This window comes from Mesocricetus auratus, unplaced genomic scaffold, assembly GCF_017639785.1.
Source record: "Mesocricetus auratus isolate SY011 unplaced genomic scaffold, BCM_Maur_2.0 Super-Scaffold_100009, whole genome shotgun sequence".
NCBI lineage: Eukaryota > Metazoa > Chordata > Mammalia > Rodentia > Cricetidae > Mesocricetus > Mesocricetus auratus.
The window spans coordinates 19,921,701-19,936,076 of NW_024429193.1; the positions used below are offsets into that span (position 1 = coordinate 19,921,701).

The following is a 14,376-nucleotide window of genomic DNA, read 5'->3' on the forward strand; positions in this document are numbered from 1 at the left end:
CATGAAAAGAATCCTTATGTTCCTATAAAAGAGAAGAAAGAGTTGTGTGGAAAAATATATATGAGAGGCCACAGGAGAACTGATGTTTGTGAGGTCCCTTGGGCTACACAGTGAGTAGGCAAGCCAGGACTACATAGCAAAGTCAAAACAAAAGAAAACATTAGACAGTTTTCCTTAATGGGGCCACTTCTAGGTGTAGTACATGTAAAAGAGTCTCGCTCTAGTTACATGCCAGGGGGAGTTCAGCATAAGCACTATGATTGAACTGCCTGTGATTTTAACTGTTCAGGAAGTTAAAGGGATGGCTTGTGGATGTCAGAGGAGCAAAAATCATGCTTAAACCAATGCCAGGTGCTTTTCTAATTTCAACTCATCTATGCAAATGAAAGCTAGGAGATACCCTGAAATTACTGTGATATATAATTAGCAAAGGATGTAACAGAAAAACTAAAACAAGTTGAAACGGAGAATCTAGAAGACATTTGCAAATATTAAGGGAGAAACGACGAAGATGTGAAGGAACACTAAGGGTTAGGATGGTCTTTTGGAAACATATGAAAAGGAGAAAAATAAAAGCAGTGGAATACGGAACATATATGTTTGTGAGAGGGAGCTGGGGGTCTCACTGGCTGCACTGTGGCCCTACACATCAGAATGCGACCTTGTTTAGAGATGAGGTCACTGCAGACACCTGCGAGTCATGCTGAGGTAGCGTGGCCTTCCCAATCTACAAGCCCAGTGTCCTGATAAAGTTGGACTCCTAAGCACATGGGGAGAATACGTTAAAGCTAGAGTTACACAAGCCGAAGGATTATCGGAAGCTAAGAGGCGCCCTCTAAAGATGCATGGCCCTGCCCCGATTTGTCTTCTGCCCTACAGGATTTCAGTGATTTCCTTGTTCAAGTCCCGTTTGAAGTGATCATTACAACGCCCCTTGGGGAACTATTGCAAGACGATTTTTGAGGCAAGTATAAGAATGTTTTTCTCCAAGAAAGGGGTGCTTGAGCGGCTGTAAATTGATCACACCTGTCTTTAATTGTGTTGCATTTTTGATTCAGAAAGTCACAAAAAGTCCCAGGGCCTAACATATCCAAAGGCTCTTCGGAGCTGTGTAGGAAATATTAGAGATTGGTCTGTGAGAGTCACAGATGAAGAAACAGCCCCTTCTGAGGAAAGAGACCCGGGGTTCAGCTATCTTCTTCCTACAGATCGCGGCAGAGTCCAGGTCCTAATAACCACACAGGGGTCAGGACAAGTGCAGAGAGAGAGCCCAGCCAGGGTCCGAGCCTCACGCGCATGACCACAGGCGAGGGTGCCAGCGATGGGGACATTGTCCCCAGGGCGGCTCATCCTCCATCTGGTTACCCTGGCCGGCAGCTGGACTTGTAATGTTTCTGACTTCACGTCTTTCCTCCCCGGCTCAGCCGAGCAGGAGAGCGGCGGACACACCCCGGAGGGCTCGGCCCCGACGGCTGCCCGGCTAGAGGGCTTTAGGCGCGCGCTCGCCCAGGGAAGGCCGGTGACCTTGCGGCCTCCGTCCGCTCGACCCGCTTTCCCGCCAGCCTGGCAGGACAGCCAGACAGCGCTCCGGGGGCCACGCCCGCGGGCATCCGCATCCTCCGGGCTCCGCTGGGGCGTCCGCCGCACCGTCCTGCACGCTCAGGGCTGGCACTCTTCCCTGGGGGGCTGGGAGGGGGGCGGGGGAACGGACTCTGTCACCCAACAGCCTGGCGACTTCAGCCTGGCCTCCGCCCTTCAGGGGACAGCAGTCAGGCCGCCCGGCTCCGGCCGGTCCGCAGACACACGCCCCCTCCCCTCCCCGCAGCGAGCTCATGCTCGCCCGCCGTGGGCAAGGAGGCAGAGCTGGCCTCACTGAGCATGCTCGGCGGGGAGGGCGGGGCGCTTCTCAGGACCGCTCGGCGCCCGCCCGCCCCGCCCCGCCCGCTCGCCCCGCCCCGCCCGCTCGCCCCGCCCCGCCCGCTCGCCCCGCCCCGCCCGCTTGCTCGCTCTCTGGCTGGCTCGCTCAGAGCCGCGCCCGCCGCAGGCTGCGCCCGCCCCGCCCCGCCCCGCCCGGCCCCGCCCCCCGCCGCTCGTCCCCGCCGCGGCCGCGCCGCCCCGCAGCCGCAGCCGCTGCTCCTCCCCGGCGGCCGCCCCCCGCGGGTCCCTCCCTGGCTGCGGGAGACGCGGAGGTAGAGGGAGGACGCCGCCGCGCCGCCCGCCCGCCCGCCTGCCCGCCCGCACCCGAACCCTTCGCCTCGCCCTGCCGGTCCTCACTGGGGGAGGAACATGGGTAAGTCCTCCCCGCCGTCATCGCCTGTGACATTTTTTTTTCTTCTTCCCCCCCCATCAGCGTGCTGCAGAGAGCATTCTCCTCGTGCAAAGTTGCCGGCTTTCCCCCCCGGTCCTCGGGGTGCCGGGCGGCGGCCCTTCCCCGGGGGAGCCGGGCCGGCGGGGTCGCGCGCGGGGTGGGGTCGGAGAGCGGCCCCGCGCCGCGCCTCCCCCCTCCTCCACGCCCGCCGCCGGGCGCCGGGCCGCGCGGGGCGTCCCCGGGGCTGGGAGGCCGCCGCGCTGCTGCCGGCTGCCGCCGCAGGCTCGGTCCCGCCGCCAGCCCGAGCACTTGGCGGAACTTCCTCCCCGTGGGCGCGACCTCTCCCCAGCCTGCCTGCAGCCGGCGCCCGGGGAGAGCCGGCAAGTTGTGCGAGCGCGAGGGCGACTTGCAGCCGAGCGCCAGAGGGGGACAGCCTCGGAGGCGGGCGGAGGGGACGGACGGACCGACGGACGGACGGCCGTGGGCCACGCGAGGCTGGCGGGAGCCGCTGGCTGTTGGATTGGTGTTGGGCGGCGAGGGTGTGCGCGGCTGGCCCCGGCGCGCCAGCGGTTTTCTTGATTTCCTTCTGGTGGCTACGGTAGCAGGAAGCTAACACATGGGCACACTGTAGCACCTTACGGAATTCACAGGCTGGTGATTCTTTCCCCGGCTCCCCCTGCCTACATCTGCATAATCTCCAGTCTAGTTCCGTCGCTTTTAGTTAGATCCCAGGAGATTGCCTATTTCAGAGCAAATGTTGGATAGAACGGTATATATTTGAACCTGAAATTCCCATCAGATCCTGCTCACCTGTGTGGAATTCTAAACACCCGATCATTCTGCCCTGTCATTAAGAGCGAAAAGTTTCCTTTGATGGTAACAACTCAGTACGCGTTCCCCTGTTTGCGTCCACTTTCGCCTGTCTTAATTTCCTCTTTTTAAAATTGGTTTCCTTGGCGTCCCTTCACGCGGACTCGTCCCCACTCCTGTGCAAGTTATTCGAGTCCTTTCACCTGTCAGTGCCCTGCTCGATGCTTGTTCTGGGTTGGGCCCTGGCAATTCTGAATCCTCAAGAAATGATGTGGTAGTTTCCCGGAGGAGCAAATGCCTGGAGCTTTGAGTCAGACCTTTGACAGTTCAGTAGGAAGAAGACAGTTGGAGGAGGAGGAGGAGGAGGAGGAATGAATGAAAAAAAAATAATGACCCTGAATTTTATGTTCACATGTTTTCTTCTAATTAAATACTGCTGACACTTGAAACAAATTTTTGTAAAAACAGGGTTGTCTCATGTATACGGCCCTTTCTCTAGAAATAGAATTTGTAATGAATACTAGTCCAGATAGACTAAAATCTGCCTGTTCAAAGGGTTTGAATTACAGGCACAGGTTTAGTGTAGAAAAAAGTCAATTTTTTTCAAGGTGAAATTTAGTTAAAACTCATTTTAACTAAGCACTCAAACTAGGGAATAAAAAAGCCCAAGACAGATTAAATTATTTAATAATATTGCAAATCATGAATGGTGTTGCTTGGTTAAAATTAAAGACAGGAGAAGAAGCCAAATAGAAACCCATCTTATTTTGAAGCTCCTTAGAAACTTTTCTGCCCCCTCCTACTAGCACGTGGGGCACCTTGTTAGAATTTTTTTTTAGCACTTACATAGTCTCTAATGGGGTTATTTATATCTTTTGTACATTTATTCTTGAATTTAAGAAGATGAATTTTGTGTCTTAATTTTTGTATCTTTTATAGTACTTTTCACATAGTAGGTGTTGAGTAAAATTTGATCCAAGTACAGGGTTTCTCTGTATTGTTTTGGAGGCTGTCCTGTAACTCGCTCTGTAGGCCAGGCTGGCCTGGAACAGAGATCCGCCTGTCTCTGCCTCCTGCGTGCTGAGATTAAAGGCGTGAGCCACAAAAGCACTGCAAGATCAAACTATTCTTAATGCTGCCAGTTACTTCTTGCTCTTGAACTTGAAAATGTAGACCTTGAACAAATATATGTATTGGTAGAATTGGAGATATAAATGATACTGGAGCAGAAAAGTCTAGTTGTAAGGCCTTTAAATTAAAAAAGGTTTCATTGTCTCGAGTTCGGGTATTGAAATCAACCTTAGGTAAACTGTTTCCTTCTGTAATGCTATTTCCAGTGGTCAAGATGCTTTTGTATGATCAGGAGGTATATAAAATAGAAACTTTGGAAGATAATCTGAGCCATTGAAGTTATAATAACTCCTAAAATACACTAGTTAATGGTAGGGAAGTTACTTTTTACTCCATCTTTTAAAGAAATAAATAAGGTGTATCTATTTTAAAGATAGTCTGTTTCGTTTTTTTGTGGTCCTGGGGATTGAGCCAGGACCTTGGGCGTGTCTGAGCCCCAGGTGGAACCCTTAAAGGATGTTTCCATGGCAATGATATTTCTCCATCAGAAACAAAGGCAGTTCTCTATGTAGCCTTGCAGACAGCTATTACTTTATGTGTTGTTATAATCCAATATTGAAAATCAGTCCAATGAAGTGTTCTGTGGGGAGGAGAAAAATGAGTAAGACAATCTTAGGACCTGTCTGATCCACAAATAACTGTCTAGTAAATGTCTAAGTAGCAGGTGTAATGACACATGGGGAAAGACTGAGGCAGGAGAGTCAAGAGGACTGATGAGTTTGAAGGCAGCCTGGACTGCCTAGGTGGATTAAAAAGAAAAGTTATCCTGTCTCAAACAGCCAACATAAAATCTTTCTTATTTTAACATGGAGAACTCTGCAAATGATACAAAGAATCTTTGCATGAATTACAAAGGTTCTGAGGATGCAGAGGTTTTAGAGAACTGTTACATGAAACCAAAGGTTAGTTACTCTTCTAAAAGGTAGACATGAGACTGTTGAGTAGGAAGAGGGGGATGACATAAGTGAAAATAGGGAGTTTTGAAGAAGTTTCTAGGGTATGACTAAAAAGCCCCATTTAGCTAGAGAAAAAGTACAGAAATGGGTGACAGAAATGCAACTAGTAAATAGTGGTAGATGTTAAATGCTAAGCTGAAGCGATTGCACTTGTTGAGGGATCCATTAAATGTATCTTTGTAGTAGAATGTTGAATGTTGTTGCTCTCTTTCTTGGCCATGATGGTAATTTCACAATAATGTCACACACTTCTTTCCCTTTTCTTATGTCTCTATGTCTTAGAATAGAAATATTTTTTCTTTTGTAGTATCTGTCATTGGAAATTTTGGTTTAATGTTAATTTTGGAGAGAGCAAAATCATTCAAATCAGATCAGTATAAAGTCTGTTTTGACTACGAAATTTTATGATATTTGAAATTCAAGTTTGAAATGTACCCAGTTCCTATCTATGTATGATGGTTTTCTCTTGTTTTCAAATGGCAATTTCTCCTTAACAAAGAAACTTAAGTGTTTGAACCAGTTTGTTAGCTTTGTCTAAATAAATGGCCTACAAAGCTGTTTCTAATGAGGGCTTAGATAGGGACTGTATTCCTGTATTCAAACTGCAGAGGAGTAGAATTCTTTCACTGCATGTATTTATACCTATTAGTGCTTGAAGGATTCCTGGAATTAAGTCTGGGCTGAGGAGGATAGTGATAATGGGAATGGTTAAGTTGGGTTTCTAGCTATGACTAGCAGTATTTGCAAATTCCAGAGTTCCTCTTGTGATCCCCCTACCCTGATTTCCCAGAATAACTTTAGATGCCTCTTGATACACGCACAAGTACACACTCTCACACACACATTAACTCTCTCTAACCTTATATCTACCAGATTATTAGACATCAGTATATAAAAAATTAACCGAAACTCATTTGAATTCAATATATTATTAGAATTTATTTTTAGTGATTATTGTGATTATATCATATTCTCACCATATGGAAACTATAGTTTCATGGACACAATAATAAAATATAGTGAAAAAGTAATCATGGTTTGCATAATATAAATACCTATTTTAATATGTCTCGTCTAAGTGTCTAGTGAATAATTTTTAATAATGGTTTTAACAACTCAAATTTTCTAGAAATTAATAAACATGTCTCACAGCCAGTACAGGAGTCTTCAGAATACCATTGAGGTAGTAATTACCAACAGTTGATATCAGTTATCATGCTACACTTTATATAATTTAAAATTTAATCTTTTCAACAGTTAAATAATTGGGTGACCCTCCATATTTTTGCATTGTTAAGACGCTCAGGGGATGCTGTTTAGGGAACAGCACCACCACATAGCAGGGGCTGGCAGACTTTCTCTGCAAAGGGCCACATGGTAAGTATTTTAGACTTTCAGGCCAGGAGTGCCTGAAAAATAATATGAAGTGAAGAATACTAAACAGGAAAGACAAAAAAAGGAAATATATAATGAAAGAAAACAAGCAACTGCAGTCTTTTGGTTGAATTAAAAACACGGTAACATTGACTGAACATGGTTTGTGTAGTATAAATGAGATTGAATTGTTTTGAAGGATTACATTACTCTTGATTATGGTTCCAACTTATCGTATTATCAGGATTGTAGATTTTCACCCATTAATGCATATCTTGAAAGCAATTTTATGTTTTCTTTCTTGTTTTGGGTGTGTTGAAGGTTAAACACAAGGTTCTCTTCTCTACATATGTTTTTCATGAACAAATTTCTTGTATGTGAGGCATTTTGAGAATTCTTCCCTGTGTTCTTGGTATTTCCCAATTTGCATTCGGATTAACTACTTCCAATTGAAAACTCAGTAGGAGCTCCTGGTGAGCTTGTGAAAAGCTGCAACTGTAGTTTGAGCTTGGAAAAATATACCTGTTAAGTTTGGTATAATGTGGAGGTCTTGTTTAGCAGTTGACAACACAGGAAGAACACAAAACAGATCAATTGATACTTCTGATTTGAGCAGTGTTGTCCAGATGGCTTTACTGTAACATACATTTCTCAAATAAGTTTTACACTGACTTATAGATGAAACATCAAATCTGCAGGGACATCTAATTTTCAAAGACATGGGTTTGATGGGTTTGGAGTGATTGTTTTTCTGTCTGTCTTTCTTTCCTTGCTATTTGTATGAGCTTTTTTTTTTTTTTTTTTGGTTCAGAGCATCTCATGTGTCCTGATTTTTTTTTTAAATTAACTATATAACTCTACAAATGCTAATGTGGTAAGGCAAGTTGAGAAGTTTCAGTTTCTTCTTAGAGAGGGACAGAACTGAATCCACAGTAAGGTGCTTAAATCTGTGCATGCAAATTAAATTCCCCCCTTGTGGTACAGTCAAATGATACACTGATGGATTAAATACTTTTCTCCCTAGAAGGCTGTTAGTGAAGAGCAGTAAGCTTCAGAGAGTGTGTGTTTTAGAACAAAGTGACTAAGTTGGATGAACTAGCCTCTTTTTGTTCTTCGCATATTTTTGCTGCCTAGTTGTAGCACATCTTGGTAGATTCCACTTCAGGTTATGCAGGATTATCATTTCCTTACCTTTGAAAATACTTCTTCATATCATTGTTCTATGTAAGCTTTATTGAACTAAATTCTTAAGTATTTTGGGATTGACTTCTTGGGAAACAAAACAAACAAACAACTGATAAGAGGGAATGAACCATGAGCTAGGAAAAATTCCCCCAAAACGTTTTGGTTTGGTTTTCAGTTGCACTTTGCTGTCATCCCCATTGCCTGTGAGTAGTATTACAGGCACTGGCCACCATGCCCTGTTCTGCTTAGTGGATGCTGGAGGTCAGACTCAGGTCTTCAGTTTTGTAAATCAAGCACTTTGCCAGCTGAGCTGGTTCCTGTTGCTTTGTCTTTTCTTGGAGACGCACAAATGAACATCTAATCGCCCCAGATGAATATCTAGGCTAGATCAAAGGCCAACCTGATCAGATCAGTGAGTTTGTGGGCCCTGCAGATTGAAGACTTACACGACGAGCATGCATGATTCCTCCCCTCTCCCCCAATGGCTGCTTCACTACCAAGTCCACCCTATCACAGTGGCTACAACATGGAAGCGACATCATAGAGGCCTGCTTTCAGTTAAACCTCTAATTCCCTAGACTCGAGGCATCTCCCAAGATTGCTTGCAGTTGGGGGTGGAGTGGTGAATCTCAGGTGAGGTTCTGAGTTCGGCTTCCACTCCGAATAGCCCTAGTACCATTACTAGTACCATAGACGGGGCTAGCACTGTATTGTTCTGCTCTAGTTACCATAGCTACCAGGGGCAAAGCCCAGGATGGAATCCTGTTGTGTTTAGGGAAAAGCTGCCCTAAAGCACCTCCCCAGACCCTAGAAGGCTACTTATTCTTCAATAAGCTTGAGATTTGACTGTTGCAGTCAAGTATAATTAACTCACCATGGGTAAGTAATTTTTCTTGCCTGAGTAAGAAATATGCCACTTGGAAACTTAACTTGGCTTGCATCCTGACTCTCATGAAGAAATTCTGCTGTGACAAGATATTTTGTTATCATCATCTCTTTGATGATTGCTGTTCTGTGTTGGGAATGTGATGAATGCTTAACCTGGTGATATTGATGTATACTTTTTCTAGTATAGCTACAGTGTTAGTGTGTAATACCATGATTTGCTGTCTGCTCGGTGACAAAATAATCCTAATAACACTGTAAATTTCTTAAAAGCATAATATTTGAAGGTAAGATGAGCCTCAGGTTACATTGTGATTATATTGGTTTGCTGAAAGATAACTTGTAAGTAGAAAATATAATAAGTTAATACTTCAAGTCTAACTTACCTACAGATTACTATGGTAACCCAGTAAACTGTAAAGTATCTCTCGTGTTGTTTTAGATCCATGGTACTGAGGATTGTATTGTAATAATGTTCACTGGTATGGTAACAGATCAAAATTCAAAGTATTATTTGTCCCCAATATGTATTGCTTTTGCTCCAGCATAATGTTAAAAAATATAAATTGAGGTCTGTCTGTAAGCTTCTTGACATGCTGGTCAAAATGAAATGCTGACTTCTTAAATTGTCCAGAAATGTGGCTTCATTGGACCTGTGTTCCTACATGACAAAATTGTCTAGTACTGGGTGGGGAATCCTTCATTAAGGCCGGACACACATGTGTACCATGAAAGTTTAATATCACGGATTAATTTCAGGAATTGAATTAATCCAAACTCTATGAACTTTCCAACATTTTATATTTATATTTTATTCCTGCTAGGTTGAATCTTTATTCAAAGTTGACTCATGAAGGTGTATTAATTCATAGTATGTGGATTTCTATTACTGCTTCTGAATTACAAAGGGTTTGATTGCATTAAAATGGGGTGTAGTTGAAATGACAGTCTCTGGAGATCCCCCATGGAAGGTCTCACCCTCCCTGGAGAACGGAGTGGGGATTGGGTGATGGGCTGGTGGAGAGAGGAGGGAAGGGAGAGGGAACTGGGAATGACATGTGAAGCAAGCTTGTTTCTAATTTAAATAAAAAAATTTAAAAAATGGGATATAGTTGAACTTATCACATTTTGAAAATTAATTTAAAATTGAGAAGCTATGAAAATTAAATCATACAACTAGTCAATAGCATACCTACCTGTAGCATGTAGTTATAATCCATAGTTAAGCTGAATTTTCGATTGACCAGAATGAAATAAGAACTCAGAGAAAGAAAGATTTATTCTCAGCCTTTTCATAAACTGCAGTGTAGAGGTTGAAGAGAAGGCTCACTGTTTAACTGCACTTGCTGCTCTTGGAGAAGACTCAGTTTGGTTCTCAGCACACATGTGCTGTCTCACTAACACCAACTGTAGTTATAGAGATCCGGTTACCTCTTCAATGAGTGCTAGACATGCACATGGTACATAAATGTTCGTCTAGGCAACACATATACGTAGAATAAATCCTAAACAAAATAAAAATGTGACACTGTAGTATATTGCCTGACATGTTACTTGAATTCTTTATATACTTATTTTATCTATACCCTAAAACTACTACCACTATTGAATAGGAACCAAAGAATACATTACAAATGAAAATTGAAAGTTAGGGGAGTTAGTTCAGAACCACTGTTATGAATACACAGTGAGGTGGGACCTTTAGCAGGTCCCATGGCAGGTCAGGGACAAATATGCCATCAGGCAGGACCTATATGAAAAGCTCACTGGGGGAAGGGAAGGGAGTAAGGGAAGGAAAGACAGGAGAGAAAGAAAGAGACAGAGGGGGAGCCAGGGAGTACTGCCTGACATGTGTGCAAGGTCCCCAAGAGTGGGAGCCAGGTTTGCGTTTGCCTAGATGGCAACAACCACTGTGGCAAATCAACACAGGGACCTCCAAGCTCAAGCACCTACTGAGAACTTCATTCTTTCAGACCAAGGGCTGCCATATTCTTCCTTTACTTTTGGCCTTTGAGCATTAGCTGTATTTTCTAGGGAAAATAATGGGATCATCAGAGTGTAATAGGGCTATTAGATTTTTCTAAGGAGTATTATTTTATTATGTCTTACAAAGGTTCCACTAACATATAAGACTTAAAATTGTTACCTATAAGAGAACTACAAAATGATAATATGGTTAACTTACTTTGTTATTTTTAAGTTACAGAAAAAGACATACAAATTATTTAAAATAATCTCAAGTAACTAATAAATTGTCTTCATTTGTCCTGGGATTTTCTAATAGAACAAATGAACAAAGCAGAGTTCCACACATTTGCTATGAAGGCTGTGAGAAATGCACACTGTCTTAGATGTTTTGAAAATAATGAACTTTGTCTGATTGAAGAAAGCTGTTTGTTGTAAGTCTTTAAAAATATGCTTGTTTCAAGATCCATTAAATAGTTGGTGCTGATTATTATAAACAAAGCCGAAAACTGATGAATGTATGCCTCAGAAATGTGAATGCCAACTGACTTTCAGAAAATTGGAAAATAGGTTTGGTTTAAAGTATAATCAGAACAAATATAAAATTTCATATGAGCTAATTAGTTTCCTTTACCTGCAAAAATTCATTTTTGGAAAGGTTATAATGTTGAGCTGCAAGAGAGAATTGACCCTGTCCATTAAGACATGCTTGTGCAAGCACTGTCAGTCAAATCAGAAACAAGACAAATTACCATAGTGGGTGTTAGTAGAAAGTGACAAAACAAGTAGTGCAAATAGCAATTTTCCACTTTTGTAAAAGCTTAAACTCTAACTGTAGACAACAATGTGAAGAAAAACAGGTAAGGCCATAACCTTGAATCCTCAGAGAAAACCCAGACCCCAAGAATTGAAATAATGATAGATTTCAGCACCCAGTGCAGTTCTCTAGCATGTCCATGTGCTTATTACTTGTGAAGATACAGACTTTTCCCTAGAATTGATTTCCTTTATGAGTTACACACCTATAGAAAGCTGAGTATATACCTATTAGACATACCTTTTGGTAGTATGGCAGAAACTGTCTCCTGCTGTATTTCACTATTTTTGTTTTTAACTACAAATTCAGACATACAGACAGTTGTTACCTAATACACTATTTGATTGGCTATTTTTATTCTTGAGGAACTTCCATCTACTACTACTGTGTGACTTTCTTGTCCCAGTCATAAAAGTTAATGTTACTCAACACTGGTCTGTCTGTCTGCAGCCCCGAAAAGTCTGAAGCCCCGAAAAGTCTGCATCCCGTGTAGTGGGAAGTGAATGAAGCCTTGTGGAAAAGTGTTAATGTCAGGACTTAGGCAAGCAGTCCTAGTGCTCAGCCCTTCCTGGCCAGTCATCAGACCTGTGAGTGAATGAACTGTTGCATGCTTCAGATTATGCTCCAGATCCAGCCATTGGGGCACTTCAGAGTCACCCCGAGTCTCTAAGTCTTAACATAGAAAGTCTGAACCTTGTGGAGAAGATAAGCAATCCACAGTGTGTAGGTGCGTATTCTTAGCTCACAACATCTGGCACATAATATAATGGCTCTCGTTTCATATTTATTGGATAATGATGAGTGGAGCATTTCCTCAGTAAGAAACAGATTGATATGGAAATTCATCATAGAAGTAAACAAATGCTTCCTCTGTTTTTCTGTAGTTTCAACTTGTGGATAACTTGATAGGGAATTTTGCCTATAAGCCCTGGTAACTGTATGGCGGAGTATTTTTTCACTTAGTAGTAGTGACCATCTTCCAAAAAAGTGATAGACTGTCAACAAGAGGTTAATAAGTCATTTTAACATTTGTGTGATAATTGCGACGGGGCCTCCGGCGTGCACACTTAAACTCTTCTCTGAACGGGGGGGTGAGATAGGTGGGCTGTCAGGACTCTACTGCAGAAGTGCATGAGTTACAGGGGAAGACAGGAGTGTGTGGAGAAAGACATAACTCCCAGACGTTGGGAACTGGAACTTCAGGTTTTCCCTCTGCTGTCAGACACGTCCTAGAATCTGGGGCAGAACTTAGAGGGAGGATATCGTTTACACTCGAACCTTAAGTGCCAGGAATCAATAGTGCATCGTAAGCAGGTGCTTGTGTTGATGCTGAAGGAGTAGATGCTTGCCGCCTCAGTATTAAGTCTAAACCTGTGGACTAACTTGAGGAGGGAGCTAAGTGGGATGTGAGAGTTAAGGGAAAAATAAAATGAGCCTTTGATGGGAAACACAGGATAAGAGAGTAAACTACTGAGACATTATTCTGGAAGAATCCTTGTGAAAGTGTGCTGGTGTTGTGAGATCTTAGGTGGTCTCGCGGGCATCTTAGGTGTAAGGAACTGTAACAGGGTGGATATGTCTCAGGTGGTTATTTTTATTGTGTTCACACAACTCTTTGCTGTGAGGGCTAACTTAAGTGTAGAAGTGAAGTTTGGAAGTATTATATTCCTCCATTTGGTGTCTTCTCGAGCTTCCCCTTGTGTAGAGGTGACTTCAGCAGTTCACAGCAATTTGGTAACAGCAGGTTGTTCCAGTGTGGTTCTTGACTTTCTTTTAAAAATTTTAACATGTTATCGAACTTCGGTGATTTCTTGCACTGATTTCTCTTCCTGGTCTTATAACATCTTGGGTATTGGCCACTTTTTGATATGGAACCATAGTAAATCTTTCCGTTGAGCAGCCTGTGGAGAGTACATTACCCCAAATATTTTTTTTCTCATCAGTTCTTAAAGAATTAAGTCTGGATCTTACTGTGATTTTCTCTGTGACTAAGTACAAATGATAATGTATTAATTTGTAATTTCTAACATGTTGTTTGCTAAAACCATCTTTGACTATTTAAAACAGTAAATAGTTTGTGAATTATTTAACTGTGCCCTGCTCTTAGGCATTAAGGGTTAGTATTGAAGTCATGGGATTGGCTGACTCTCTTGGCTCTCAACTTAAACTTGACTATAGCAAGACAGTAGCATTTCTCCTAGCTGACTCTTCATTCCATTTCAGAATGAATGGGACCTGGAATGTAGCTCAGTGTTCGAATATTTACTTAGGGTAGATTGAACTCAAAACCCTTAGCCACAGCCTGACAAAGGGTGTGAGCATTGCTCAAAATGGTTTTTTTTATAAGAAGATTACTAGGAAAGTTTGTACCAGCTTTCTGAAGTAACATAAGAAGCAACCCCACAGTGATATGAAGTCATTACTTTTGTCATAATAAAAATACTTCTTAGTCAAGGCAATTTACATCATAATTGTTAACAAGATGAAAGTACAGGAAATGGAAAAATTAATGCTAGGTTGTCAGGATCTATTATATTTTTCACTCAGGAGAGTAATGTGAAAATGTTCAAATTTCCCAACTAATAAGCATATACTCTATCAGGTATAAAAATTCTATTAGTTTCATATACACAAAAGTGTAAAACTAAGGAAATGAAAAAAAAACCCAGCAAATTGGAACTGTGTGAATTTCTTCAAAAATAATTTTACTAATTTAGAAAGTTACTTAAGTTTTGGAATTGAGTCACTTCTTAGAACTTGACTAAATTCTTGTGGTCTTACTTTGTATGCCGTCTTAGCTTTGTCTGCAGTGGAAGAAGTAAGTGATGGGCAATGTGCAATCAGTTTGTAGGATGAAGAGCTCCGCTGTGCTGATAAATAACAGATTCATTAGTTACTTTTCTCATCGCTGTCATCAGATACCTGGCAGGGAGCAACTTAAGGAA

The 14,376-nt window shown here is 42.6% G+C and overlaps 1 protein-coding gene across 4 annotated transcripts in view; it reads left to right on the top strand.

Moving 5' to 3' along the window:
• Positions 1–2,137: 2,137 nt before the first annotated feature.
• The window catches only part of Rap1gds1 (Rap1 GTPase-GDP dissociation stimulator 1), a 120,487-nt gene continuing 108,248 nt past the window's right edge, over positions 2,138–14,376 (top strand). For 2 of the 4 annotated variants that reach the window (XM_040751714.1, XM_040751717.1), the window contains exon 1: positions 2,140–2,290. In XM_040751714.1, coding sequence (XP_040607648.1) covers positions 2,287–2,290 — 4 coding nt within the window. In that variant the 5' untranslated portion in view covers positions 2,140–2,286. Of the gene's footprint in view, positions 2,291–14,376 lie in introns of all 4 variants that reach the window. The other 2 variants (XM_040751715.1, XM_040751716.1) reach the window with 2 other exon arrangements.